Source organism: Anser brachyrhynchus (assembly GCF_964034855.1).
Source record: "Anser brachyrhynchus genome assembly, chromosome: 3".
In the NCBI taxonomy this organism is placed as follows: Eukaryota; Metazoa; Chordata; class Aves; order Anseriformes; family Anatidae; genus Anser; species Anser brachyrhynchus.
In genome coordinates, this window is record NC_137696.1 from 125,160,599 (window position 1) to 125,187,191 (window position 26,593).

The following is a 26,593-nucleotide window of genomic DNA, read 5'->3' on the forward strand; positions in this document are numbered from 1 at the left end:
CTTTCCCCAGTTTCTCACCTCCCTGATTTAACACCTCGCTGCTCACCCCGTCTTTTGGTTCCTGTCTGAGGTCTGATATGCTATGACAAGATCGTGCCCGGTTGTAATAACAACGCTAATAGAGGTGCCAGCTCCTTCGAGGTGGTGTCTTTTGGGTGCCTGCCGAGGGGGTTCCCTGCTCCCCACCCCTGCCCTGGGCTGTGCTGTATGGACGGATGGCTTGGGGGCCCCACACAACCAGAGCACCCCGTGCTGGGGCTCCCTTCGCTGCTGGGACACACACACCACTGCAGGGATGCTTCAGGGATCACTTCACCACTGTCTGTAAATGCCAGCACGAGGAAACTGTTTCCAACCTGAAGTGCTTTTTAATTTAGCAGAGAGATGGAACAGGGAATTAAACTCTGGAAAGCTGCTGCGGGGAGCTGGGGATGCTCCGCCACAGAGCATCTTTGTGAGATTAGCCCCGTGCCAGCGCCTGAGCCTGGTCCTGATGGTGTCAGGATGCTCCCAGCGCCCACCCCAGGACCACAGCAGGACGATAGCATCCTCCAGCCGGCCTCTGGCCCCAGCAGTACTGGGGACAATGAGCTCCACTTTTGAAGGCAAATGCAGCCCAGAAACAGGGGCAGTAGCTGCTGTTCCAGCCCATAATGATATAAAGCAGGCAAACATGCTGGATAAATATTTCTGTGCGTTGTTCCAGAGGTAGTTTGTGGGTAATCATCACACACAAGCTGGCAGCCCCTGATCCACTGACAGCATTTGTAATGAAGTTGGAATAACAGAGAAATCCCGGCACAGCAAAGCGTTCACGCGGGGTGAATGGAGAGAGCCCGGCTCACCTGGCAGCCATCCTAGGAAAATCATAGAAAATCCTGTATAGGATTCAACAAAAATGCAATTAAAAACTGGAGTGTAATCAATGACATTCAAGGTAGGTTTATGAGGAGACGGAGCATGTCAAAACAAGCTCGGTGTGCTTCTTCAGAGTCATCTTTTTTTTTGGTAACTGCGTGAGAGGAATAGGTTCCTACAAAACGTTTGGTTTTACAGTGCCTGCTATCGATGCTACACACTAACAAGAGCAGATTAATGGAGAAACTCTAAAAATAGGATATCAGTTGATAGTCATCGCTGAATGGCAGTGCTATAGTGCAATTTTGCTATTAAACCCCGATGACTACTACATTGGTGACTGACATGTAAAAATGACTTACAAAACAATTTCCAAATAATGAGCACTCAATCACCGGGGAGTGGAGGCAGCCCCGCAGGATGGTGAGGACCTCACAGTGTGCCTGAGCCAACCCAAACGGGCACTCACGGGCCAAAAACACCTCCAAGAAGCAGCACCTCAGGCTGGCAGATCGTGGTCTGCGCTCCTGGGAACAGCTCCAAGAAGCTGGTGCATCCACAGCCCTGCAGGAGTTTGCACCACGGAGCGTAACGAAGCAATTACTGCCTGGCTGCATGAAGGGAGGAGGGAGGTGGGTAAGGTGTGTCCAGCCTGCGCTTCGGAGGGGAGGCGTTGAAAACTGAACACTGGTGGGATAATGAGCTGCAAAGATGATTGGGGATGGTAAAAAAAAAAAAAAAAAAGAGGAACAGCCTTCTCAAAAGCAAGGCAGAGGGATGCTCTGACTACAAAGGCGTGAGAGCTTTCAAGGGATGAAAATGCCTGCCAAGAAGCAGGCAGAGGTGCTCCTGGTTTTGTGGGCTGCAGGCACCACGACAGGAGCCCTGCTGCCACAGCTGTGACTCCTGTGTCCCTGGGGCACGGAGCACAGCGTGGGGCTTTCTCTGTACTGAGGGGGATGAGCTGGTGGAAGCTGGGGTCGGATCCCTGCTCAGTGCAGAGCAGCAAGGGATAAAGGTGAAGGTGCTGCTCGGTTCATGCTGAAGATGGGGTCGTAGGGAGCAAGCACCGGCTGAGTGTCCATGGAAGGCAGAGGTGCAGACCCAAGGCTGCAGCCTGCTCCCCTCCTGCACCACCAGCTGCTGCTGAAAGTAAGGCTGATAGGCGTGGGCAGCCCAGGCCCCCATGAGCCAAAGGCAAACTGAGGAAAATAACCAAAGTGATGGGAATGCTAATACTGAAGGTTGTCCTGGGAGTGGAAGTGGCTCTCAGCTGGCTTGATGCGGCTGTATAAGCAGTTCGTCAAAGGAAAAAAGTCACTGATTAATTTGGCTGCATTATTGGGATATTTATTTTGTGCTGGGTATTTGGAGATTTCTAAGAGAATTTGGTCACCCAGGGGGAGGAAGGAATTACCCGAGTGATTGCTGGCTCAGCCTCTAATCGGTGCAGCCTGCTGCCATGCCCTGGCTTTTCCTCTTTCCAGGTCCCACAGAGGAACACCAACAGTCCTTTGTTTGCAGACACACACACTGCACTTTCTACTTCTTAGTGCATCTTTCAAGTGTTTTTTTTTTCAGGTTCAGAGAGAGAGAGATAGGAGAGGGGATTGCTTCTTTGTGTGCACACCACACTGCTGTCCAGGCGGTAAATGAGGTACGCCCTGAAGCGCAGTTTGATAAGGCAAAACCATCTGATTCAGCTGGCCTGACTTTGTTTATTTTTGATGGGTGATGAAGATAGGAGGCCTGGAGCCACCATGGCTGGCGGGATGCCCCGTCCCTTCCCGTCGTCTGTCTCCAGGCTGGAGCAAGCCTGCCTTGGCCGCAAGTGCTTTGCACCGCGTGGCAGTGACAGTACCCAGGGGACAAAGGTGTTCACACATGCCCTGTGGGCATCGCTCATGAGCCTGGAGACCTCTCCAGCTCCCCTGTCTCAGTGTAGGTGCCTTTAGTAAGTGGTCTGAACGTGGCTCAAGGTGGCTCACGCCAAGCAGAGCTGGGATCTCCCTGGCCCCCTCCTCTCTCTGCATCTGCCATGCTTCCCCCCCAGCCCAGCCACCACCCCCTGGGGGCTCCTTGCCTTGCTCCTTGAATGGCACAAGTTTTTCAACTCTCCTGCTGCTCAAGCTCCGACTTAAAAGCAAGATGAAGGTAGGTAATCTTTTTTTCTCTCTTTTTTTTTTTTTTTAATTGTGCGTATTTAGCACGCCTGCCCTGCACACCATCTGTCTCCTCGTTTTTGGGCCGCGAAGCAAGCTTTTGCATGAACGTCTGCGTGCATCTGGGAGATGTTCTGGAGACCCTGCTGAGCCCCAGCTGGGGAAGACACTTTGTTTTCAGAGTGAAAATTTTTGCCACTGTTTTTTTTTTTTGCTACAACAAATCCTTTCAGCAACTTGTGTTCCTCCAGAGAGCCAGACCCAAGCAACGTCCAACCACAGGCAAACCAACAGCAACATCCAACATCCAGCCACGAGCCCAAGCCCTTCCTTGGCTGCAGAAGGGTTTATAAAGACAAGGCGCCAGGGAGGAAGGGTTGGGAGCGACAGCAAACCCCAGGACACGCCACGGCTGGGTGACACCTCGCAGTAAGGGGGGGCTCAGCGCCTGGCCCCACCGCACACACAAGAAATGGATTCACGGTGACTGCCCCTGTCCGTGGGCACCAGCACAGCACCTGTGCGTCACCCAGGTCCCCTCCTTCTGTCCACCAGTTCTCAAACCTTCTTCCTCTTCCCATTCCTAGGCTCACCGTGAAGTCCTGGCTTCTATTTCTGAAGCCAAAGCTCATGGGAGAGGAGAGGGCCTGGCTATGGGGTGAGCACAGCAGCAGGACAAGCCCTGCAGAACCTCTCCTTGGCTGCCCATCAGCTGTCTGTTAATGCAGTCTGCAAACCTTGAAAAAAAAGGATCTTTTTTTTGTTTTTTCCTCTATAATATCAGCGTAAATGTTCTGTAGGACAACCCACATCTCATTCATGTTTTTGTGAAACGCTCCCATATTTTTGCAGTGACAGCATGGAAAAATGTATGAAAAACACTAGGGCTGACAGAGAGGACAAACCTTTCCTCTCTTGTGTTCATTATCAATGTGTGGGCAAAACTTTAACAGGAATAAACCTTAAAAAAAAACCCTCATAACATCACACATAATGCATAAGTCCTGACAACGACCATATCCAGGTGAAAACAAATTACAATAAATAGTAAGATATATAACCAAGTGCAGAATTTGCAAAGCCGGAGAGACACTTTCAGGTATCAACTTCCACCTTGTTAACTTACTACAGGAACTTCCACCTTGTTAACTTACAAAAATATTTAATTTTCTCTTAAACACATGCAAAGCGTACTGAACCAGACGGCAGCACCTTCACAAAACCATGGTGTAGACGTGGCTGCGACCACAACTGAATTGTTGGGTGCTAGCAGCTGCACTCACAAGCTGTGTTATTTCACAAAACATTTGGGCTTCCTTGCCCAACCCAGGAAACACCACCGACCTCTTCGTCACCCTCTGGCCCCCAAACCCAAGAGGGATGTGGCCCCAGCTCAAGCAGGATGGTGGGAGGGAAGGGCAGCCCCGCTCTCACCTGTTGGTGAAGACCTTGCTGTAGTTGAAGACCTGGATCTCCAGGATCTCGTTCCCATCGACGTTGCTCGCAACCGGCCAGCGGAAGGTCTGGGGAGGAAGGACGGGGAGATGTCAGGCTGGCGACAGGGAGAGGCGGCAGAGGTGATAAGGATGGGGCTGGGAGGGCCACGGGGGGATGCTGAGCACCCCTTCTGCCCAGCAAAAGGCAGGGCTGTCTCACAGGAGGCTCGCTAACCATGTGTCCTGGTGCCAAATATATCTATATCTATATTCTATATCTATATTCTATATCTATATTCTATATCTATATTCTATATCTATATTCTATATCTATATTCTATATCTATAGATATAGATATATCTATCTACATAGATATAAATATAGATAGATTAGATATAGGTATATAGATGGATTAGATATAGATATAGATTTGGATTAGATATAGACATATTTGGGTTTCATTTTTTTTTTCCTTTTCTTCCTCCCCAAGCTAAGGAATCACCCTGCCAGGCCAAACCACCCGAGCTTCCCTCATTTTCCAAGTCTCGCATCCCTTGCAGCCTCCCATGTCCGAGCAGAGCCCCAGCCGAGCTGCCCTCGGTGCCTCGGGGGCAGCAGCACCAGCACACGGGGACGCGGCAGCGGGACCGAGCCCCGCACCGCTGCAGGGCTGCATTCAGAGCCTGGAAGGGAAAGTGCTGGCCAAGCAGCTTCACAGGAAGATGTTTGTGACTCTTCAGAAACATTCAAATGCTTATCTCCGAAGCTAATTTTTTCCCTTTTATGTTTCCTGCAGTGAGTCAAGGAAGCAAATATAAAAACATCCAGAAATAGGAAAAAAAAAAAAAAAAGAGAAATGGCTTCACGACATCGCTTTGCTTCCCACAGGGATGGGGAGCAAGGCCCCGTGCCCAGGACCTGTGCCAGGGCTCCGGCACCCACCGGAGTGGGGCAGTCAGGCTTTTGGATAAAGTGCCCCAGAACGTCTTCCTTGGGCACGTCACTGTCCACAGACCAAATTTTGGGGAGGAACTGGAACGAGCATCCCCCTGTCCTGAACGCACATGGGTGAGTCCCTGCCCCATGTTCCTGGGCTGTGGGGTCGGGGACCCAGCTGCCCCTTGCCCTCTGGGTTTGTGCAGCCCCCAGCACGGGCGAGCCCTCCGAGCATCCCCGCTGAGCCTTGCTGAGAGCCCTCCATGCCACGCAGCCTGTTGGGGGATGTTCACACCACAGCCAGCGAGCAAATGCCAAAGCCCTGCACCTGGGAGAGCAGCAAAGCACAGGGACGAGCCCCAGTCTGCTGCTCTCTGCAGCTCCACTCCTCTTCCCAGCATTATTCGTGCCCTGCTGCACACCACGGCGCTGTGCTCTGTGCTGGAAGAGGTCTCCAGCCCCGGGAGGAGAAGCAGCCGTGTGTCCAGCTCTCCAGCTCTGCAGGCTGTTTCCAGAGGGACCCCCACCCGCAGCCACGCACGCAGCCTGCTAACAGCTGGCGGTCTGCCTCAAACCCTGGGGAATGCGATTCAGTAAAGGAGAGCGCCCTGCTCTGAAAGTTGTCCACAACCCCCCAAAAACCACCAGCAGGACAAGGAACGTCACCCAGATCCCCAACCACAGAGAGCTGTGACATCTTCCCCAGCACGGGGACGACCCGTGCCCTGCCCATCCACACTCCTTCTCCTCCTGGTTTTATCCCCGTGCGTGGAAAACTGATCCAGATGATTTGGGGTATTCAGCCCTGCTCCCTCTTCTTCTTACAGATGCACCATCCCATGCCCTGGGGCATCCTGCAGCAAAACGTGGCCATCGCTCCCCCAAGGATGCTGTGCTCTAAGCCTTAGGAAGAATTTTATATATATATATATATATATATATTTTTAAGCCTGGAAAGGATTATTATAGTCACTCACTGACCTCTAATACAACCCAGACCACGGATTTTTTTTGTGTTTTACTCAGAGGCTCCTAAATCAGAGATGCCCTGTGCCTCACTCATAACAAATAACAAACAGGGGAAAAAAAAAAGACACACCAGAATTCAATCAGCAATTAATTACCCTTCCAGATAAGTGGCTTCTACAGCTGGTTACCTTCAGTAGTAAATATTTGCAGGGTATTTCTGCCTTGAACCTGCAGGTGTCAAGGCTGCAGTGGGATGTGGGGAAGGGCTGCCCCCTGCTCTCTGCCCCCAGCCCCATGAGCAGACCCCATTAACACGGACCCAGAGCACATCTATCCCCACCATCCATCACCGTGACACCTCCCAGAGCTGGGGCTGCTCCCCGAGCTCCCCCCCTGCTTTCCTTGCGCTCCCTCCTTCCCCAGCTGGCTGGCAGGTGATTCTCCTCACTGGTTTGTTGTTAGAAGTCTTATCAAAAGCCCTGTGCAAAGCCAAGCGAGTGATGTCTGCTGGGTCAGTTTTATCTGTTTTATTAGCAAAGGGGAAAAAAAAAAAAGAAAAAAAAAAAAGAGAAGGTTTCTTTTTCTTCTCCCCTTGGAGCAGAAACCACTCGGGGTGCACGTGGGACACGATGTGACTGTTCCTGGTTATGTGAAACAGCCACAGCGCCGCGGCCACCCTGCGGAATAGCCAGCAGCTTTTCTTCCCCAGGCTCTGGAGAGGCCCAGGTTCTGCATAATTCATTAAGCCATGAATAAAAATAATTGCAAAAAAGAAACGGGAGGAAAACAAACAAAAAGGAAACCACTGGGGCAGCCCAAATCCAGCCTGGTGGTGGGATCTCGCGAATGCTAAGCGGGGGCGGGGAAGCTGATGTGCTCTTTGCTTCCCTGCGAAGGCTCCTGGTGGGGGGACTTTGGGGTGCTGCAGTGAGGCAATAATAAAAATTAATTTAAAAAAGAAGTTGTCATCTGGGCTTGTCGATTACTTGTTATTTGTGTATACCCAGGTGGAAATATTTCTCTCCCGGACTCTCCCATCGGCTAATTGCTGGGGGCAGCCCAGGACCCCCTCGCTGGCTCCAACACCCACGTTCCTGCCCTGGCCATTGCTTCAGCAGCACGAGCAATTAATTAGGGATTTAATGGGGTGGGAGGAAACAAGACTGCACCTATAACACCTTTTGCAGCAGCAGCCCCGTTCCAGCACCCAGAGGAGGCACAGCACCCTTGGTCCGATCCTGCAGGGCTGTGAGCTGCCAACAAGTCACCCGCAGAGCTGGAGGGGTGAGCCCAGGAGCGGGGGCTTGCCTTTCCTACCAGCAATTATTGACCCCATCCTGCTGGCACTGGGGGGAGCCCAGGCTGGGCTCTGCCCCCAAAACCTGCACTGAGGGCAAAACCCCCCCAGGGTCACATCCAGCAGCTGGGGGTGCCTCGACCTGGGAGCAGCTCGGGGCTGTCATCCCACAGACACACCCCACACCCAGAACCAGGAAGGAATCTTATTTTCTCACGGTAAAAAAAGCTTTAAACGTGATAAACAGCTTTAAAATCTTCATATTTCTCCTGGGCTCACCTATTCTCCCGCCCCTGGGAATGGGTTGTCTTCTCGGAGAAGCGCAGAACGATCGAAGGAAGCACCCCTTCTCCTCTGAATGCCTATTTCCATTCTGAAAGTGACTTCAGAGCAGCAGCTCTACTCCCTGCCTGTGTGGGTGACCTTATTTCAATCATCTCTGAATATTTTCTCGGTAACCGCCGAAGGCAAAGCTGCATTTTAACACCATGCAGGGCTGGGGCTGCGGTTCCTTCTCGCCCCCCTTCCCAAGCCCCACGCCGGGCTGATCCGTCACCCCGCGGGCCCCCAAAAAGGATCAATCAACTTGTCACCACCACGATGCGAGGGCAGGGGATGGGGGCTGGCACCGAGCAAAGATTTGGGACAAGAAGGGCTTCTTCCTTCCTAGGCAAGGGGACGGCGAGCCACGAGCCCGTGGGGTTCCCCCCGTATTTTTTCCTGAAACCTCAGTGCCAACCACACGGGTTGTTTTTTTTAATTAACCGTGCCCCACATGCACCAGGGCTGCGTTTGAGGGGAAAGGCAGGCGGAAGGCAGAGCCGTGCTCCCAGGAGCGTCCACACCATGGGGAAGTGCTGCAGGTCTCACACCCCCGACACCCCCAGCCCCACCAGACCGGGGTCCTGTGGCCCATGAGATCCATTCAGCACCCACCAGAGAAATGCTGGAGCTCATAAAGATGGTGCCAACACGCTTAAATTTGAGTTTTTCACCTGTAACTGCATTTTTTTTCCCCCTCTGTCCTTGCAAGGAGCTGTTGCTGCCTTGGGAATCCCTCTGCTCCAGAGGGAGAATGGATATTTTTATGGAAAATCAGTCACGGCAAAGCAAGCCAGGCACGTGAGATGGACCAGGAGGCAGGCACGTCTCCTCTTACCTCGTCAAACCTGGCCTCGTCCTCGCAGCTTTCCAGCACTCGGGTGTAGAAGGAGAGCCCTGCAGAGGGGACGAGGAGACACGGGTTGGTTGTGAGCAGGGCGACGGGGAGAGAAGCCTCTGTGCCGAGCCTTTGGGGTGGCTGCTGAGATCGGCTTCCCCAGGGAATCGTAGGATCGCTGAGGTGTAAAAGCCCTCTGAGGCCATCAGGTCCAGCCATTCACCCAGCGCTGCCAGGGCTACCACGAAACCACGTCCCGGGAGCCCCAGCCTGGTGTTTTTGGCTGCCCTCGTGGGATAACCTCACCCCCCCATCCCCAAACCGATATTTCTAGTTAATAGCCACTTCATAACCTTGCCTCTTGTGGTGTTATGAAAATGCTAATAATATCTCACTGAATCAAATTGATTTTTTTTTCTTTTTTTTTTCCTTCCTGGGTAATTAAAGCTGCCTCAGGGCGGGTGCTTTGGGCCAAGCCTGCACAGGCAGCCCCTGGAGGCCGGGGCACCCCCATTCCCACTGTGCCACCAACTTCATTTTACCAAAATTGAGACATCCTGCGGGCACGGCTCTTTGCAGGGAATGCCCCATCCCATAGCTGGGCCCTTTCGGATTTAATCGTTACCCAAGGAGAGGCAGAAAATCCCTTTGCCAGGTGCTGGGAGCAAAGCCAGAAGGTGCACCGCACATCCCAAACCACCCTCCCGGTCCCCTGCCATGAATCTTTCCACCCACAAATGAGGGATTTTCTCGAGGACCTCACACCAGCCAGCTCCACCTGCAGGACCAGGGACGGAGCCACCAGGAGCCAGACCCTAAAAGTCCCCAGCTATGGGGTCAGGCACCGTGTGTCGGTGCAGGCAGCGCCTAAGCACCGCTGTGGGCTCCCAGGGGGGGGTGCTGAGCATCCCCATGCACACCAAGATACCAGACCAGGGTAATGAGACGTGCGCAGGTCGGGGGGGGACAATCAGCCACCGGTGGGCACGTGCAGGTTGGAGAAGACACTCCACCCAAGGTGGGCAATCTGCCACCCACCCTATTTGACCTGAGAGCAGGTATTACAGCAAGCGAAGGTGGTGGAAGCCCCTGCCCTATGCGCAGCCAGGAATTGTTTCCTTAAAGTGATGCCATCAGCCACGGTGCCTGGCGTGCTGCGGGGTCTCTGGCTGGTCTCTCATTTACGCACAGCTAATCCAGAGACCTCGCCAAGCTCTTCTCCAGCTCCTGTGATCGATTAGCTGACAAGTGCTCTGATTGCACCAGGTTTAAGGGAAAACACTGCGCTACGGGCAGACCTGTCTCCAGCAGGGGACCGGCACAGCCCTGGGTGCACAACAGCACGAAGAGGGCAGGGAAACATCCTGCACCCTGCACTGGGATCTGGGATGCTCTTGTCCCACTGCAGCCCTGGAAAAGCTCAGATCCTGCTGGGAGACAGGAGCTGGCCCCGACAAAATGAGCAGGGTGGGGAAAATTCACCAGCGGACACCTCCGGTGTTTCCCCTCCCACCGTGCTTGTTTGTGCTCCAGCCTCTGGACGTTTTTCCACTCTTCCTTTGAAGCCAGTTTGCAGCGCAAAGATTTGCTTAAAAGCCCAAATTAGCTCACTTCTGAGTCCTCCCTGCAGAATAAAGGGGTGGAAAGCTGGAAAGCTGCAGAGGCAGCGGATGTGGGGCTGTGCAGACTCCTGTGAGCCAGCCTGGGGCAGGCACAGGGCACCGACAGCGTGATGGAGTTCAGAACCAGCCCCACACCTCCTAAGAAAGCTGAGGGTCTCAAAAAGACGCGGGATTTTGGCTCACACAGCCCGGTCCCCCAGGTACAGGTGGCCCCTGGGTGCCTGGTGAGTCAAGTCCCACGTTGCGGTGGGAGGGGAGCCCCTGATGGCTCAGGGTGGGATTTTGGCTATCCCCTTCTCTCCTCCTGGGGGGGACAAGCTGGCAGCTCCTCCTGCAACCGAGAGCAACAACCAGCTCCCGTCCGTGCCTCAGTTTCTCCTATTTGCAAAGCACAACCAGGGCAGCCACCGGGTGCATGGGGCCCCTGGTGTAAGACGAGCAGCCCTGATCTGTTCCCCTCCCACGTCGGACCCTAATCGGAGCCCTTTTATCGGAGCTGTGACTTATTAATCCCCCCCTCGAGCTGGAGCTGAGCAGCATGTCAGAGCACAGCCTGCAGGAACGCACACAGCAGCCTGTCGCACCGGGTCCGGCTCCTTCCTTAACTCCTTCCCCGCAAAAACTGGGGTCTATCGCTGCCTGTAGAGTCAACGGAGAGCGGCACGAGTCTCCTCCCTCAACTCCTGGGCACCAACCTCAGCTGCCCACCTGGGGATGCTCCCCCGGGGCTGACACTAGGGTCACTGAACCCAGAATGATTGGGGCTGGGAGCACCCCTGGGTGCCCATGTCCCCCCCCTGCCCCAGCAGGGTGCCCAGCCCCAGGTCCCTGGGCTCGGGGAGCTCTCCAAGGAGCAGCCCCCGGCCCCTCTCAGGGCAACACCAACATTGCTGGCCCCAGCCCAGCACAGGGCTGGGAAGCCAACAGGACACCAATAACACAACGTCCCCACACCATCACCCTGCTCCCCATCGATCCTAAATTATCACGGGGCAAGGAGCCAGGCAAGCATCCACAAAGCCCACCGAGAAATGACCGCGAGGTGAGCACGTGAGCCTGTCCAAGCCCCCGGGGCTGCCAACACGTCTGGTCTGAGGCTCTGACGTCCGAATAGCAACCAGCAGCTCAGCTTGCCACTGCTTCTCTCCTTGCTCCTTCCCACCGTGCGCTGCCACCCAGCTCTGGTCCAACGCCAGGGAGCTCCAGCTGGTGGGGCAAATCCTCCTTCCTGCCTTACAGCTGGCGGAGCTCTTGAACAAGGGGTGTCTCGGGGAGATCGCCTTCCTACAACGATCGCACAGCTCCTGTATCATGGCACACTGATAACTCCAGTCCATCCATCCGGAGCAGGGTGATGCAGCCCTGCACAACAAGGACCTGTCCAGGGTTCGTGCCCCACGTTAGCCAGCACCCTCAGCCCCGTGCTCTCCTGCAGCAGAGAGCCACGCTGTGCTGCATCCACAAAACACCCACAGCTTCTGCCCCCGGACACCCCTGCACGCAGGGCAGGCACCGAGCGGTCTCCTCTTGTCCCCTTTGGGGACCACGAGCAGTTTGGGGCAGGATTTGGGGCTGGGTGTGCTGGATGGCACTAACACGGCACAAACAGGGCACTTTAAGCTATGGGTCCCTTCATGGGCAAGGCTCGCTGCAGCTTCTGGCACAGACTGAGTGACACAGGAGGGAACGGGACCAAAGCTCCTCCACCCGCTGGGCGAGGAAAGGGGGCCCGTCCTGCCCCAGCCGTGATGGGGATCACTCCCTAACCCGCCGCTGCCCTTTTAGCCATGGGGTTTTGCCAGCCACAACCTCAGGATCCAGCCCTGCTGGGTCTGGCCGCCAAGAGCTTCTCCTCCAGGGCTGAGCTTGCAGAGAACAGCGGCAGCTGGTGTCCTGGCCGCGGACCCTGCGCTGCCCAGGAGGAGCTGGGGAAAAAAATCATCCCCAGCTGCACACGGCGGTGAGATGGGCAGCACGAGGCCAAGTCCCCGCTGCGCACAGAGGCTGAGTGCAGCAGGCTACCAGGAAAACAGCTCCTAACCTCCTCGGCCACGACACCGAATTTCTTAGAGGCAAAGAAACGCCCACGAGGAGCCCAGCTGGTGGCTCAGCACCGCGGGGAAGGAAGCGGGGCCGTGAGGTTTGGTGTCATCCTGCCTGGAGCCAGCGTTGCCCGGCGTGACAGCGGCGGCAATCCTGCACTGTGCCAGGAAATAGGGATGGGAACATGGGATGGGGACAAGGGAGCATCTCCAGGTGGGAGCATTTTGGGGCTGGGACCATCCTGGGCTTCTCCATCGGTCCAAGGTGCGACCTGTTCCCGGGGGGGTTATCCCTGTGCTGATTTTGGGAGGAAGGGATGGGGCAGGAGTGGCTGTGCTGAGGGCACAGACCCCTGGGGAGGTTTGGCTCCTTTTTCAGCCCCCCCGGGAAGGCTTTGGGGCTGGAGGGGACCCGAGCAGAACCAAAGCTGCAGCCTCAGAAGAAATCCCAGCACGCGGCGGGTCCTGGAGCCAGGCAAGTTCCTCTCCCAGCCCTTCTGGTGACACTGCCCTGGCGGCACCGCTTTGCCACCCGAGCTGTAGCTCTGACCCTAAAAGGGGCCCGGCTCCCCCCAGCCATCCCCTGGGAAGTGGGGTTCACCACCCTAGGACTTCCCCCCCCCTCCCCATTCCCCTCCCCAGGGCAGCAGGGATGGGGGGGACAGCTCTACAAGGGGGCTCACACCCCCTCGGGGAGGGCTGTGCGACCCCCTGGGTGCGCCCACCATGGGGAAACTGAGGCAGGGGCTCCCGGGCACGGCCCACGGCGGGACCTCCCCCCCGAAATCCGCCTCCCGCAGCCCCCTCCCCGCTACCTCGGAAAGCCGCCTTGGCGATGCGGTCGGCTCTGCCGCGGAGGCCGGAGACGGTGCGGAGCTGGAGCTGCAGAGCCATGGGGTGCGGAGCGGGGAGACGCGCGGGGATGTGCGGGGAGATGCGCGGGGGCTCTCCACCGGGAGATGCGCGGGGAGATGCGCGGGGTGCGGAGCGATGCGCCCGGAGATGCGCGGGGCTGTGCGGGGAGATGTGCGGGGAGATGTGGGGGGAGATGTGGGGGGAGATGCGCGGGGGCTCTCCACCGGGAGATGCGCCGGGAGATGCGCGGGGTGCGGAGCGATGCGCCCGGAGATGCGCGGGGCTCTGCGCGGTGCGGTGCCGTGCGCGGTGCTCGGTGCGGTGCGGTGCCCCCTCTCCCTCCCCAGCGCCGAATTAATCCCTTTATTCAGCAGCGGCCCCGCCTGCCCGCCTCTCCCCGGGGCTGGAGGTGGTTGGGGGGGAGCGGGGGGGCGGGATGCAGGAACCACCCCCAGACCCCCCCCCCCCAATCTCCCAGTGGGGAAACTGAGGCAGGGCTCCCCCCCCCCGCTGCGAGGCACCTCCCAGGTGTGCTGCTGGTTGGGGGGGGTAGAATAAACGTGTGTGTGTCCCCTCCCCCAGGCATGTCACGGGGGGCGGGGGACATGGTGCCTGGGAGGACCTGAGCTCATGTCCCACCGCCCAGGACCACCATGGGGACATGGGGTGCATGGGGACCCCGCTGCTCTCAGCATCTCCTGGGGTGGGGAGCAAGTGGTGGGGGGGCTGAGATCCATCCCCCCGCCCGTGCCAGCCCCTGGGGGTGGGGGGACAGGCTCAGAGTCCCCCCAGGGGCGCTGGACCTCGACCCTTCAGCTGCTCTGGGTTGGGGCCAGAGGTTGGTGGAGATGCTGGGAGCTCGTGCACCGCTCTGCAGCCCTCACTCATCGTGCTCTGAGCCTCAAAATGAGGGGGGGGGGGGGGGGTCGAGACATAAATAACAGCTTTAAAATGTGGGCTTGTGAAGAGGAAGAGCACGGAGGTGGGGGGCTGCGAGCCTCACGTCTTGCTTTCCTGCTTGGACGCTTCCCAGAGAAATACTTCTGTGGTGGAGAGCGAGCCCACGAGGGATTTAGTGTCACCAGAGAGAGACAAGAGAGGGTGCAGCCTTCATAAATGGGTAATAAAGCCCTGGAAATAGGGCATCTGGTTCCATCCAACAACATTTTCTTGGTTCCTTTTTGGTCCTCCTCGGCAGAGCTGCGCAGGCTGCTGCTGCTTTTGCAGCCCCTTTCCCCCCTCTGCCTTCGCTCTTGCTAAAATGCTGGAGGCTGGGGGCAACGAGGGTTTCTCCGGGGTTTGTCCTGATCATCCAGAGGAGCTCTCATGGGTTTTGGCACAAGTTTTACCCTGCAGGTGCTTGGCTCTGCCCTGCTGTGTGGCCAACAAGCAGCTGGATGAACGTCAGCCCCTGGGTTCCTCCAAATCAGATCCGGAGAGACCCAGTGGTGTGAAACCTCCCGCTGGTACCACTTGTACTTTCTGGAGATCCAGCAGAAGATGTCCTCGCCTTTATCTCCCCCAGCTCCGCTTCTCAAATTCTGTTTTAGAGCAGGCAAATTACACCAGTGCTTCAGGCAGTCACCGTCAGAGCAACCCACGTTGCCCCAAAAGCTCCGGCACCACAGAGAACACAGAGAGCACCTCCTGCACCATGGAGCTGATTTTAACCTCCCCCCCAGCACCAGAAAGCAGATATCTGAGCTGTTATAAATTACTCTTTATACATCACATGAACTATCTTTAAAGAAGGACCTGGCTGGAGGCAAACCCACATTGCTCGGGGTTTGGTGGGACCCTGGTCAGTGGCGACCGAGACCCCGGGCACGTGCTTGGCTTCGGTGGGTTGCAGCCCACGGAGAGGGGCCGGGGGCTGCTCCTTGGAGAGCTCCCCGAGCCCAGGGACATGGGGCTGGGCACCCTGCTGGGGCAGGGGGGGACAGGGGCACCCAGGGGTGCCCCCAGCCCCAGCCGTCCTGGGGGTTGGGGTTTGCAGGAGCTCCACGGGTGTGCAAATATCCCCCATGGGTCTTCTGGATGGAGCTGCACCCTGGTCACGTCCCTGCACAAACTCTGCTGGTGTTTGTCTGCTCGTAGCTGAAGAGGCTCGGTGCTTTTTTTAGATGGGAGAAGGTCTCCACCTGCACCGCTGGTGATTTATCGACCCATTACACAATTAAATGGGATAATGAAGGCGAGCAGGAACAACGCAGGAACCCGATTTCAAGCCAAGCCAACACACGGGGCCCCGAAGCACGGCGCACCCGAAGCGTTCCCCCAGCTGGATGTGATCAGCAGAGCGAGGTGAGAAAATGCCCTTCATAAACATAAATCTCGATTTTCACAACCTGTCTGCAATTTTCACATCACTGCATGTGAATAAAATCCCACACCCACCTCTGAATCACCACTGATTGTTCCTATTTACTATGGGTTTACACCAAAGGCAAGGGGAAAGCACGGCTTGCCAGGGCAGGATCAGGCCTTAGCTAGACCCTCTGCGTGCACCTCCCACAGCACCAGTATCCCATCAAAGTAAGCCCAATCCAATCATCCATCCCGAAACAATGGCCTTATGATGATGCTACAGGACTTCACGTCCAAAATTAATGAAATTTTCTCTTCTTAACTCTTTTTCTCTATTTTTTTTCCAGCTCTTTTCCTCCTACGCTCGGAGAAATCATATCAACCTCCCCATTTGTCAAACCGCTGAGATCCTTTATATTAATTACAGAAAGTTTCTATGTTATTTTTTCTTTGTATGTTTTTCTTTTCCCTGATTTTGTGGGCAGCGCCAGCTCGTCGGAGAGCCGGAGAGGGGCATCGTGCTGGGGACTGAGCTGGGAACCAGGAACCTCTGGGACAGGCTCCAAGCCAGTGCTACCGGGATGCCCGTGTATTATTCAAGGGCTGTGTGTGAACACGCATAGAGGCAGATTTTCATGTGTTAGGTTTCTTTTTCCATGGCATGTGGGGTGCTGCCTCAAGTCCCAGCAGCTCCACAGCCCGAGCAGCCCCAGCTCCAAGCTGCTGCTCAGCCTGGAGGAGGCAGAGAGCTCCTTCCAGGGCTGTACCCAGACCTACGGCACAAAGAGCACACCCAAAGGAGCTGTCTCTGCCAAATGAGCTTCTCCAAATCTCCTTCTGATTGCTAGAAAGCCCCGAAGGATGCCTGAGCAATTCCCTTCCGTTGCCTCTGCCCTGCAAGCAGCTTGGGAGAGCTGCTCCCTGAGCCCCTGGGAGCAGGAATTTGGCATTTAACACATCCAGAAGTCCTGCGAGTGCTTCATCCTGCTGGATGGGGACACAGGGGATGGAGATGTGCTCGCGCAGCCCAGCCCGTGGCTTTTCACCCCGCCGCAGGCTCGCCTCGCCGCTGGGACGAGCATTAATGCAGCTCTGGCCGATGGGCTCCTCTCAGACACAGAAACCACCCTTATCAGGGAGCTCCTGAGCTGGCCCAAGCAGCGGCTTTGTGCGAGGATAGAGAGGATTTCGTTTTCCAGTGGGTGGTTTTGCTGAGAGAGCCATCGCCTGCCCTTTTCCCGCAGGGTCTTAATTCCATCGCCGAAGCGCTGCAGGTTCCCCTGTCCGCCGAGCTCGGCAGCGGCTTGGGCTTCAAAACCTGGGGCACCCCGCTCATCTCCGCCAGCCACAGCCCTCTGGCTTTGGCAGCCGCCATCCCAAACCCCACGGAATGGGAGCGGCAACCAAAACCACTTCTCCATCGCCTGCTGCTGCTGGGGGCAGGCCAGCGAGGAGCAGAAGCGACCCTTGTGCGGCTCAGACCTTCCTCGGGCCAGCCCCACGCTGCCCAGCCTCCGTCTTTCCCCATCCCTGCTCTTCCCAAACCCGACTCGCCCGCTGCAGGTCTCTCCGCACCAGCTGTGTCCCCCCCCCGCATCGAGTCTCTTGCATTTTGCAGGGTTTTTTGGGACGCCACCGTCACGAGCGAGGCTTTGTGGGGTAACGCCGCACCGCGGCATCATCTGCAGTTCGGAGCGCGGTGGTGGGCGGCTCTGCACGCGCGTGCTGGTCTCGGAAGAAAGGGGGAAAAATGCTGTGGAGGCAGTTTCTGTACATAAAGCAGAAGCGTGAGCAAACGCAAGGGCTTGCTAAGAAAGCACGGGGGGAAATGGAAAAAAAATCCATGTGGCCTTTTGCATCATTTTCCATTTACCTTCTTTCCTTCCCATGGTATCCTCTGAGACCGCCTGGAGAGCCGCGCTTGGACGCCAGGCAAGCTCCTCGCCCTTCCTTAAATGCCAGAGCTGATCCTGTTACTCGGCAGCCTCAGCTCTGCAGCAGCTCTCTCCGTGGGGAAATTTTCCTTTTTTTTCTTTTTTTCCTTCTTTTTTTTTTTTTTAACAAGTTCTGATATGGAGGTTTTCCCATTTTCTTGAACTCAGCACAACTAACAAACCCAGCTTTCCTAATCCATGCGCACTGCGGAGGAGCAGGCTGTGAGGACGCGCGGTGCTTTTCCACGAGGTTTTTCGTAGAAAACTCCTATGGGATGGATTGAACCATCCCCTCTTCCCACCAGTCCCATGCCGGATGAATCCACATTTCACTGGGAACCGGACAAGACGGCCACAAGAGCTCGAGCATTTGGGTCATGAGCTGGCCAGGAGAGGTGGCCAGGACATCTCCGGAGCCAGAGCTGCAAATCCTAGCACGATGCAGGTGCTGGGAGGTCTCTGGATTTCTGTTTTCTTTCCTTTTCTTTTTCTTTTCTTTCTCTCCTTTTTTTTAATTTTAATTTAATTAATTAATTTATTTTTTATTTGCAATATCTCAGACCTTTCTGATCAAGATTCAGATAAAGACCTGCCCCTCCAATTCCCGCATGTCCCCAAGCTCGAGCGCTCGCCCTTGCAAGCCTAATGGGATTTTTAAATTATTTTAACCGAATGTGCCTCTGTCTGTGTGTGCAACTGTTGTCTGCACTGGTTCCACGCAGACGATTCACCCTTCCCAAAGTTTTTGGGGGCAGGTCCCCAGTTACCTTCCCCGGGCAGGAAAAGAGCCCACGGTTCCCCTTTCACAAAGGGTGCAGGCAGTGGCAGCAGGCGATGCTCATGGGTGGGTGCTGTGGGGTGCAGAGGGTGTCAGGGTGCTGGGGGTGCAGGGGGGTGCAGGAAGGTCTGGGGGAGATGGCGCTGGGCTCCCCCCGTTGCCTGGTGTTGGTGTTTGTGATGTGGCTGGGGCGGGCAGGGCAGAACGGGAGGGATCCAGGTCGGGCTGTAGGCACCTGCGGCAGGTAAAGGCTGCACCCTGCGTGGATCCTGCACCCCGCGTGGATCCTGCACCCTGCGTGGATCCTGCACCCCGCATGGATCCTGCACCCTGCAACAAACCTGTACCCTGCCCCAGGGATCCAGCACCCTGCATGGACCCTGCACCCCGCATGGATCCTGCACCTTGTCCCAGGGATCCCGGACACTGCATGGATCCTGCACCCTGCCCTCTCCACCCTGCGCAGATCCTACGCTTGGTCAGCGCGGGCTGTGTCCGCAGACACCGCGGTCTCGGTGGCAGCTTTTGGGGCTTCCCTTCTGCCCTCCTGCGTGGCAAATCCAACCCCGGGGCTGTGCCGACAGCTTGGGTTTGGCCCCGAAGCACTGAGCACATCCCAAGGTATCCAAGGTACCGTGAGAGGGCTCTTGCTGGGGAATGCGCTGCTCAGTCCTCATGTAACTGCCTTTGGCAGAGGCTGTGCTCCCTGCCGAAACACTGCCGGGTCCCGGGGGGAGATCGGGGGCTTTTCCCCACGGATCCTAAACATCCCTCAGCCCTGCCAGCAGCGCTGAGCTCCTGCTTGCCCTCCCTCTGCCCCCTGGCCCCTTCCCATCCCCAAGTGGCTTCTCCCCACCTCCTCTTGCTCTCTTCCACCTCTCCCTTTGTTTTTTATGAGCAAAGAATGCCGCTGCTGTCAGGGCTTGTCCAAATTACTGCAAGATGTCTCAGCACCCCTGGTATCCCCCTGCCCACAGTCTGTGGCTAGCAGGGCTACGTGCCCGGCTGGCAGCGGTCTGCTGCTGCTCCCTGAGCACGTCCCCCTTCTAGGCAGAGCTGTGGCTGTAGGAAACACACACATATATATAAATAATTTTCCTCGGCTCGTCTGAGAGCATCATTCTGTGGCCCAGCACCCTGTTGGCAGCCCCCTGCTGGCTTGTGGCTGAAGGGCTCTCGGTGCTTTAACCCTGGAGCAGATTTGCTGCCAGATCTCTCCCGTTCCTTTTCTCCCGGCTGCTCCGGCCAACACCAAACTGCAGCCACGCTGCAGGCAAGAAGAAGGAAAAGCCCCCCCCCGGGCAAGCAGCGTTCACCTAACAGCGAGGTCTGGATTGACGACCTGGTGAAAACTCACCTGGGTCCCCGATGAGCAGAGCTGTGGTGCTGCGTCTTGCTCCAAGATGAGCAAAGGGATTGGTTTCGGTGTGCAGGTCAGGAAGGGTTTTCCTGGGAAAGCTGCTCTGCGTGCACCAAGAGGTGCTGTGCAACACCTGAAAGCCTGGTTTCAGGTCCTGTGCAGAGCCTGGGTAAAGAAGCGGCTTCCCCTGGCCCCGTGAAATGGGCACACAAGGATTTTTGGGAGCACTGATGGCACGCAGCCGTAGCAGTGAGCTGCAGGGAGGGCGAGGATGTAGAGGACGCATTTCCATCTTCTGGGCAAACACACGGGGAATCCTACGGACCCTCTGGGGCAGCCGAAAGGGAAACACGCTTTTTGAACAATTATTGTTAGTGATAACTGGATTCGCAGCTGTGAGCACGCAAAGGGCTCGGGGACCTTCCAAATAACGAATTTTGAGCGAAAGAAGTGGTAGAAATGGGTACGTGCAGCCCTTCCCTGCCTGCAGACCCTGTCACCGTGTCCTGGTGGCTTGGGGGGGCGAGGAAGGTGAGGAAGGATGCTCACCAGGGGAAATCCGACCAGGTGTTTCCCATGCAGGTGTGGAAGGCCCATCATCCTGCACACCCCAGGACCACCACCATGACGCAGCCGCGGAGCCCCCAGCCCCCTGCGCCCTACCCGGAGGAGGTGCCCTGCACCCCGCTGCGCACCCGCTTCGACCTGGATGGTGGCCGAGCCCTGGAGCTGGGCAGGTTTTACCAGGTGGGGACGGGGACGATGATGGGGGACAAAGCTGGTGTCCCCTCCTCTGCTGCCTGCACCCAGGGGGCTCCATCCCCTGCACCCATGCAGGGGCAGCGGGCAGGGATGGCACCGCAGCACCCAAATTGGGAGCGCAGGCAGCCTGAGCACCCCGGGGTGCTCACAGAGCCGAAACAAGCCCCGGGTGTTTCAGCCCGAGCATTGCTCTTGTATTTGCATGGCAGCGTGTGCTGTGCGTGGCTGCTGCAGGCGGGCAGCCGGAGCTTGCACTGCTCCCATCTCTGTTTTTTTTGGGGGGGGGTTTCGAATGCAACAGGGACTGTCTGATGTGCATCATCCCGCAGGCAGGGACCTGTGTGCACAACACCAGGGATAACCCAGTGCCCAAGAGGCAGCACTGCTCTGTTAGGGGGGTGGAGGTGACAGCGGTGGGCTTGCAAAGGAAAAGAACCCCCCATAAATTCCTGTTGCAAATAAGGGTTGGGGGGCTGCACCGGGGAGAGGCGCCTGCTGCTTGCCCAGACCCCCGCACCTTTGTCTTTGACCACAGCTGGCCCAGCAGCACCGCGAGTTTTACCAGGACAAGACTGGGACGCTTTACCCCGTCCCCTACTTCGTGCTGCCCGTGAAGGAGGAGAGATACCCGCACCCGCTGGACCTGTGAGTACCCAGGGGGCACCCCAGGACACAGCAGCACCCGGTGACCCAGCCAGGGCTGTGGGACCGAGCCTGAGGGGTGTGGGGAGAGCCAGCCCCACACCTGGTCCAGGCAGAGCTGGGGGTCCTCTGCCAAGCAGCTACCTCCAAAATAGGGGTCCTGGAGACGAGAGGAGGCCAGAGAAACTGAAAGGCAAAACTCGCCCTCTGCTACTGCTCAAGCAGCGATTCGTGCTGCCGGCACCAGGCGGGGGGGCTCCTGGGCACTACAGGTCCCCCCAGCCCCCGTGCCCATCCCGCCCCACCTCTCCTCGCCCCTCTCTGCTGGGTGGATGATCGTGGCATCCCCCTTACCCCTTGTGGACAAAACCCACCCCGCTCACTGCCTCTCCTTGGGGAGCCCTCGTTGTGCCCCTCCAGGTGAAGCTAGCCCCTGTTGGTGCGTAAAGGTAAAAAGATTTAGGACAAACCCACTGCCTGCGAAGGCACAGCACCTTCCAGGCCCCTAGAGCCCCTGGGAGCATCAGCACGGACTGACCAAGCCTGGAAGCCCGTGAATCCCTTAAATTTTGTGTGTGGAGCTCCGAAAAGCTGCTTAACCCAGTGGTTAATAGGTAGGCACGGAACACTTTGCCCCCACGCTGCATGCTGTGCCCCTCCGGACTGGCCACCGCCGGGTTACCTGCCCTGTGCCACCTGAAATGAGGGCAGTGCACAGCAGCGAGGAGGGTGTCCTTCACCTCCCCGGTCCCATTTTGAGGAGGAGGAAAGAGTGGGAAGAGGAGGAAAAAGAGGGGAGCAGCTGCTGCCAGGGCCGGGCACGCATCCTTCTCCCGGGGGTTCAGCTGGCAGAGCGCACGGCCAGCTCCTGCGCTGCTAAGGGCGGTGGAGAACAAAGCTGTGGGCAATGCCCGGTGCCTCCCTGCCTTCAGGACCTGCTGGCAGCTTTACCATCGGCCCCCAGAGACCAAAAATTCAGTCCCTACCTGGTAACCTGGTGTCTCGCCCCCCGCAGCCCCCCGCTCAGCGGGAAGACGCGGTGGCATTTGCTGCGCGTGTCCCCGGAGAACCTGCGGACCTACCAGACCTTCCCCTCGGGCAAGAGGGTCACCCCCGAGGAGAGGGAGGTCCGCGACAGCTTCTTCGAGTACCGAGCGTGAGCCACAGCACCCAGGCTGCCCTCGGTGGTGAGGTGGTCTCCTGGATGGAGGGGGCAGAGCCGTAAAATAAACGTGAAGCAGAGGGAGATGGTGCTGGGTGGGCTCTGTGCGCACGGGCACTGCCTGGGGACCCTAAAGAGAGGGGGCAGCCACCCATGGGGGAGCTTCTCCTGCTGCTCCAGGCCATCAGAGGCTGGCAGGGATTGGGGACGGGCAGGGGATTAGCTTGGTGTGGTGGGGTCACCGTCTGCCAGGCAAGGAGCCCCTGCGCTGCCCTGCTGCCCGGGGATCTGCTGGTGGTGGTGGTGGGCACCCGGGAGCCCACCGGCTGGGGGTCTGCAAGGGGTGGTCGAGAGATGTGGCAGGATGGGGGGGAAAACAGGCAGGTTTGGGAAGCAGAAATCATAAAATAATGGAATCGTAGACTCATGGAATCGTGTAGGGTGGAGAAGACCTTCAAGTTCATCAAGCCCAACTGCCAGCCTGACCTTCCGAGTCCCATAGCATCGTAGGGTGGGTTAGGTTGGAAGGGACCTTCAAGATCATCTCATTCCCATCATTAAACCATGTCCCCACGACCACGCATCTCTTAAACACCTCCAGGGATGGGGATGCCACCAGTGCACCAGGCAGCCTGTGCCAGTCCCTCACCACCCTCTCCATGAAGAAATTCTGCCCAATATCCAATCTGAGCCTCCCCTGGGGCGATTTGAGACCACTTCCTAAAATCGTCATGCTTAGGACTGTGGAATTTAGGGCCAGAAAGCCCGGGGGTGCTCTGCAGGGGGAGGCTCCTGCTGCTGCTGGATGGTGCACGGTGCTGCGAGGGGCTGGGCACAGCCTTATCCCTGCTTCATTTCTGCAAAAAAAAAAAAACCACACCTTTTCTGCTGTGACTTGGACATGGGTGACACATTGCAGGGCAGTGCCACCCAGCTGTCCCCAGGGAGCAGCCCTGCAAGCGGTGCTCGTGTCCCAGGGGTGTCCCCTGGGCTCCCACGAGCCCTGCTCTGCTGCCACGTCTTCCCAGGGTCGGATTCAGCACGGGCTCAGGACGATGCTCAGCACATCCGTACCAATTTCCCAGGCCAAGCACTGTTCCCAGTGACCATTACGGAGCCAGCTCGGAAGGGGACATGCAACCCCCCGGGTGTTTGCGCATTTGAAAACCCAGAAATGTGTTTTTTTAGCAGTTTTTTATTGATTTTTTTTTCCACTCGCTGACATCTGAAGTGAAATAACCCTTTTAAAGCTCAGCCCTCCCCCTGTGAGCTTGTGTCATCCCATTAGATGGGCTGGTGGGGACCGACTGCTCCAGCACTCCAAAAGCTAATTTTAACACACCGAGGAAAGTTCTTGTGCATTTTAGTGCATTTCCAAAATCACCTTAAACTCCTCTTCACACTGTGCACGATTTTAGCACCTGCCTGCAGACACGATGAAGAAGGTCGCTTTGTGCCAGTGGTGCCAAGACCAGACACCAAGGGACATGTATTTCTTTGGAATATGAGAAAAAAAAATGTTTGTGGCACCATTTTCACCATTTTTCCCAAATTCATTTTGCCTCCTTGGAGGGGCTTTCCACGGCCCTGCGAGACCCCTCTGCAGCTCCTCGCCCCCCTCCAGCATCGTCCTCTGGGGACTTGGCAGCTCCCCACACCTCCGAGGAAGGAAATCTCATCATGTTTTGTCCTGGCCAACATTTCCAAGGCAGTTTCAGCCCCATGAGCACCCTCCCGGCACGTGGAGACCCCAAGGAGCTCGGTGCCCTGCAGGGTGCTTCCACGGGGGATATCTCGCCCTCTCCTCTTGGTTGTAGGAAATGTGGTCATGGGATGCTCCTGGAAGCATTGGGGTGGGTCTGTGAGCCTTAAACCATGCTGGCAATTGCTGTGTGCAGCGTGATGGAGCTGCTTCAGCAGATTTTGAACCCCTTTACCCTCTGCTCCCCAGGGCTCCGTGCAGCACCGGGAACACCTCTGCCTTCCCAGTCCTGGTGAGCCCCCAAACGCCAAGAGAAACGGGGGTGTTTGCAGCACACGAGCACCCAAACCCCTCCAAGGATGCTCACAGCCCTTGCAGCCTTATTTTAAGGGGGTTTGCGGGGTTTGTGGCTCATCCTGGCACAGAAAACGCAGTGCTTGCCGCGGGTGTAGCACTTGCAACTCTCCCTAAAACAAGGCGCAAATTGAAGCAGCCTCAGGTTTCTACCCCAAAAAAGGGTAGAAAAGGGTTTGTGCAAAAAAAAATGCCCTTGTCCCTTGGCTCTGCAGCTCTCGCAGCTCCCCAGAGGCTCGGAGCAGGGCTCGGTCCGCGATTTTCCCCCCGCTTCCCCCGTTAGAGGGCAGCGCAGCCCCGCAGGATGCGCGCACCGGCACCGGGGCCTGATCCGGATCGTGCCGCACCCCGGGGGTCCTGGGCTGGGCTCTGCCCGCTGGGTCCAGGTCTGGGTGCTGGGGGTCCTGTAAGTGTATGGGATCTGCACTTTGTATGGGGTCTGCACCTGTATGGGACCTGCAATTGTATGGGACCTGCACTTTGTATGGGACTTGCATTTGTATGGGACCTGCACTTTGTATGGGACCTGCACTTTGTATGGGACCTGCACTTTGTATGGGACCTGCACTTGTATGGGACCTGCATGGGGCTGGGGCTGGAAGGAGCTGGGTCCTTGCACCATCTGGGGACGGGGATGGCTCAGCTGTGTCCGGGATTAAAACCCATCACCCGAGCAAGGCCGCTGCATGTCTGCTGGCGCGGGGCGAAGGGATTTTTCCTCTGTGGTTCGGCGAGGCTGGCTGGCGCGTTTTGCTGCCCCCGTGGCACTGGAAGGGGGGCACAGTGGGTTGTTCTGCCGTGGTGGGGGCAGGAGGGAAGGGCAGCAGGCAGAAATTAAGGAATAAAGGGTTGGTGCGTGCCCTCTGCAGCAAAAGCCAAGGGCAGGGGATGAAGATGGCCCTGAAACACCCTGAGAAGGTCGGGGCTCTTGGGTGAAAATGTGTTCAAATCTTCAGGAGCCCTTCAGGAGTCAGCCCTCAGGGGCCACGAGGAACCTGCTGGGGGCTGCGCCGTGAGGAGGAGCTGCTGGGCCTGGGGTGCCCTAATGGGGAGCTTGAGCTGGGCAGCATGGAGGGAGAGGTGCTGGGAACAGGTCCCCAGCCCCAGGATGCTCAGCAGGGACCGGGCAGAGCCCCCAGGGTCCGCTGAACCCAAGAGAGAGCAAAGAAATGAAAAAAAAAAAAACGTGCCGTGATCCAGGGACTGGTGTTATCCAAAGGAATTTTCCTCCCCTGGAAAGGCTCCAGCCATCAGAAGGATGATGTAGGGACGGAGCCCGCAGCGTCACAGAGGACTATATAAGGTGCTTTGGGGGGTGCTGAGCGCCCCAGCACCGCTCGGGGACGCTTCCCCGCGTCTTCCTTTGGGCACAGAGCTGCAGAGAGCCCGGCACGTGGGTCCCCTGCCTTTCACGCAGCCGTGGGGCAGAGGGGGAAAGGGAAGGCCCCCGCCTCGTTTCCCAGCTCGCCTCTCATCCGTCACAGCAGAAATGTCATGGAGCAGCAACCCCACCGCTTGCGGCCCCCTTCCCACATCCCACAAATTCGGGCGGGCTCCGCGTTTGGCACAACCCCCTGATGTCTCCGAGCAAGCCCCCTCCTCCTGTGCGCCTGGAAAACCACCTCCCGCCTCTCCCCCTGCCCTCCGAGCCGGGTGCTTCCCCCCTCGGCCCCCCAGTGTGGGCGCCCCTCGTCCCAGCAGCCTGCAGGTGGATCAGCCCAGTTTATGGGATCGGTCCAGCGCTCGCCCCCGCCGGGACAACTTGTTTAATCTCCCCGCGCGCCAGCGGTGTTGGCTCTGTCCCACCTCTCCCTGTTTAGACTGCGAGCTCCTTTGGCCTGGGGATGTGTTTTATCGTGCGCTCGCTCCGCCAGCAGCACCAAGCCAGGCGCTGGGCAGAAAACAGACGATCCAGAATAACAAAGTGCTCGTTTTCCCACTAGAAAACGCGAAAAAAAAAAATGTCCCTATGGTTTTCCACGGGGATGAGAGGCAGGGAGGGTGCAGCCTGGGCGTGGGGCAGGCGGGTGCCAGCAGGAGCACGCTGCTATCCAAGGGCAGGAAGGGAGAAACACTGCCAAACTCCAAGCACCCTTCCAGCCCTATTTCCCTCGGGTTTTAAGCCTCTGGCACAATCCTGAGTGCAGAGGGAGATGCAGGAGCCACGCACACAGGAGGAAGCAGGCGGATTGCAGGTAAGCAAGCAGCGGGGCAGGGGCCTGAAGGTTTCCAGCAGGGGCCGTGGTGGCCCCGCA

The 26,593-nt window shown here is 57.3% G+C and overlaps 2 protein-coding genes and 1 long non-coding RNA gene across 4 annotated transcripts in view; 2 read left to right on the plus strand and 1 right to left on the minus strand.

The window, feature by feature from the left end:
- Positions 1 to 14,341, minus strand: part of OTOF (otoferlin) — a 76,580-nt gene extending 62,239 nt beyond the window's left edge. Inside the window, exons 1-3 of one of the 2 annotated variants that reach the window (XM_080584139.1) lie at positions 13,298 to 14,341; positions 8,819 to 8,877; positions 4,455 to 4,543 (exon numbers count right to left, since the gene is read on the minus strand). In XM_080584139.1, coding sequence (XP_080440265.1) covers positions 4,455 to 4,543; positions 8,819 to 8,877; positions 13,298 to 13,376 — 227 coding nt within the window. In that variant the 5' untranslated portion in view covers positions 13,377 to 14,341. Of the gene's footprint in view, positions 1 to 4,454; positions 4,544 to 6,517; positions 7,933 to 8,818; positions 8,878 to 13,297 lie in introns of those variants that run through there. The other variant, XM_080584140.1, reaches the window with a different exon arrangement.
- A 29-nt stretch (positions 14,342 to 14,370) lies between these two features.
- Positions 14,371 to 18,180, plus strand: LOC308191602. The gene is made up of 3 exons (XR_013948166.1): positions 14,371 to 15,641; positions 15,784 to 15,872; positions 15,992 to 18,180. It is a non-coding gene; the product is annotated as an uncharacterized lncRNA (long non-coding RNA).
- Positions 18,181 to 19,711: 1,531 nt separating this feature from the next.
- CIMIP2C (ciliary microtubule inner protein 2C) lies at positions 19,712 to 22,284 on the plus strand. Its single transcript, XM_080586510.1, has 3 exons — positions 19,712 to 20,463; positions 21,014 to 21,123; positions 22,136 to 22,284. The coding sequence occupies exons 1-3, from the start codon at positions 20,176 to 20,178 to the stop codon at positions 22,278 to 22,280; spliced, it is 543 nt and encodes a 180-aa protein (XP_080442636.1). The 5' UTR covers positions 19,712 to 20,175; the 3' UTR covers positions 22,281 to 22,284.
- Positions 22,285 to 26,593: the final 4,309 nt, after the last annotated feature.

What these genes read in the sequence shown, in the direction of transcription:
- CIMIP2C (XM_080586510.1), top strand. Translation starts at nt 20,176, where the DNA reads ATGGGTACGTGCAGCCCTTCCCTGCCTGCAGACCCTGTCACCGTGTCC. An exon ending in AGCTGGGCAGGTTTTACCAG is followed by an intron (nt 20,464 to 21,013) that starts GTGGGGACGGGG and finishes CTTTGACCACAG; the next exon opens with CTGGCCCAGCAGCACCGCGA. An exon ending in TACCCGCACCCGCTGGACCT is followed by an intron (nt 21,124 to 22,135) that starts GTGAGTACCCAG and finishes CGCCCCCCGCAG; the next exon opens with CCCCCCGCTCAGCGGGAAGA.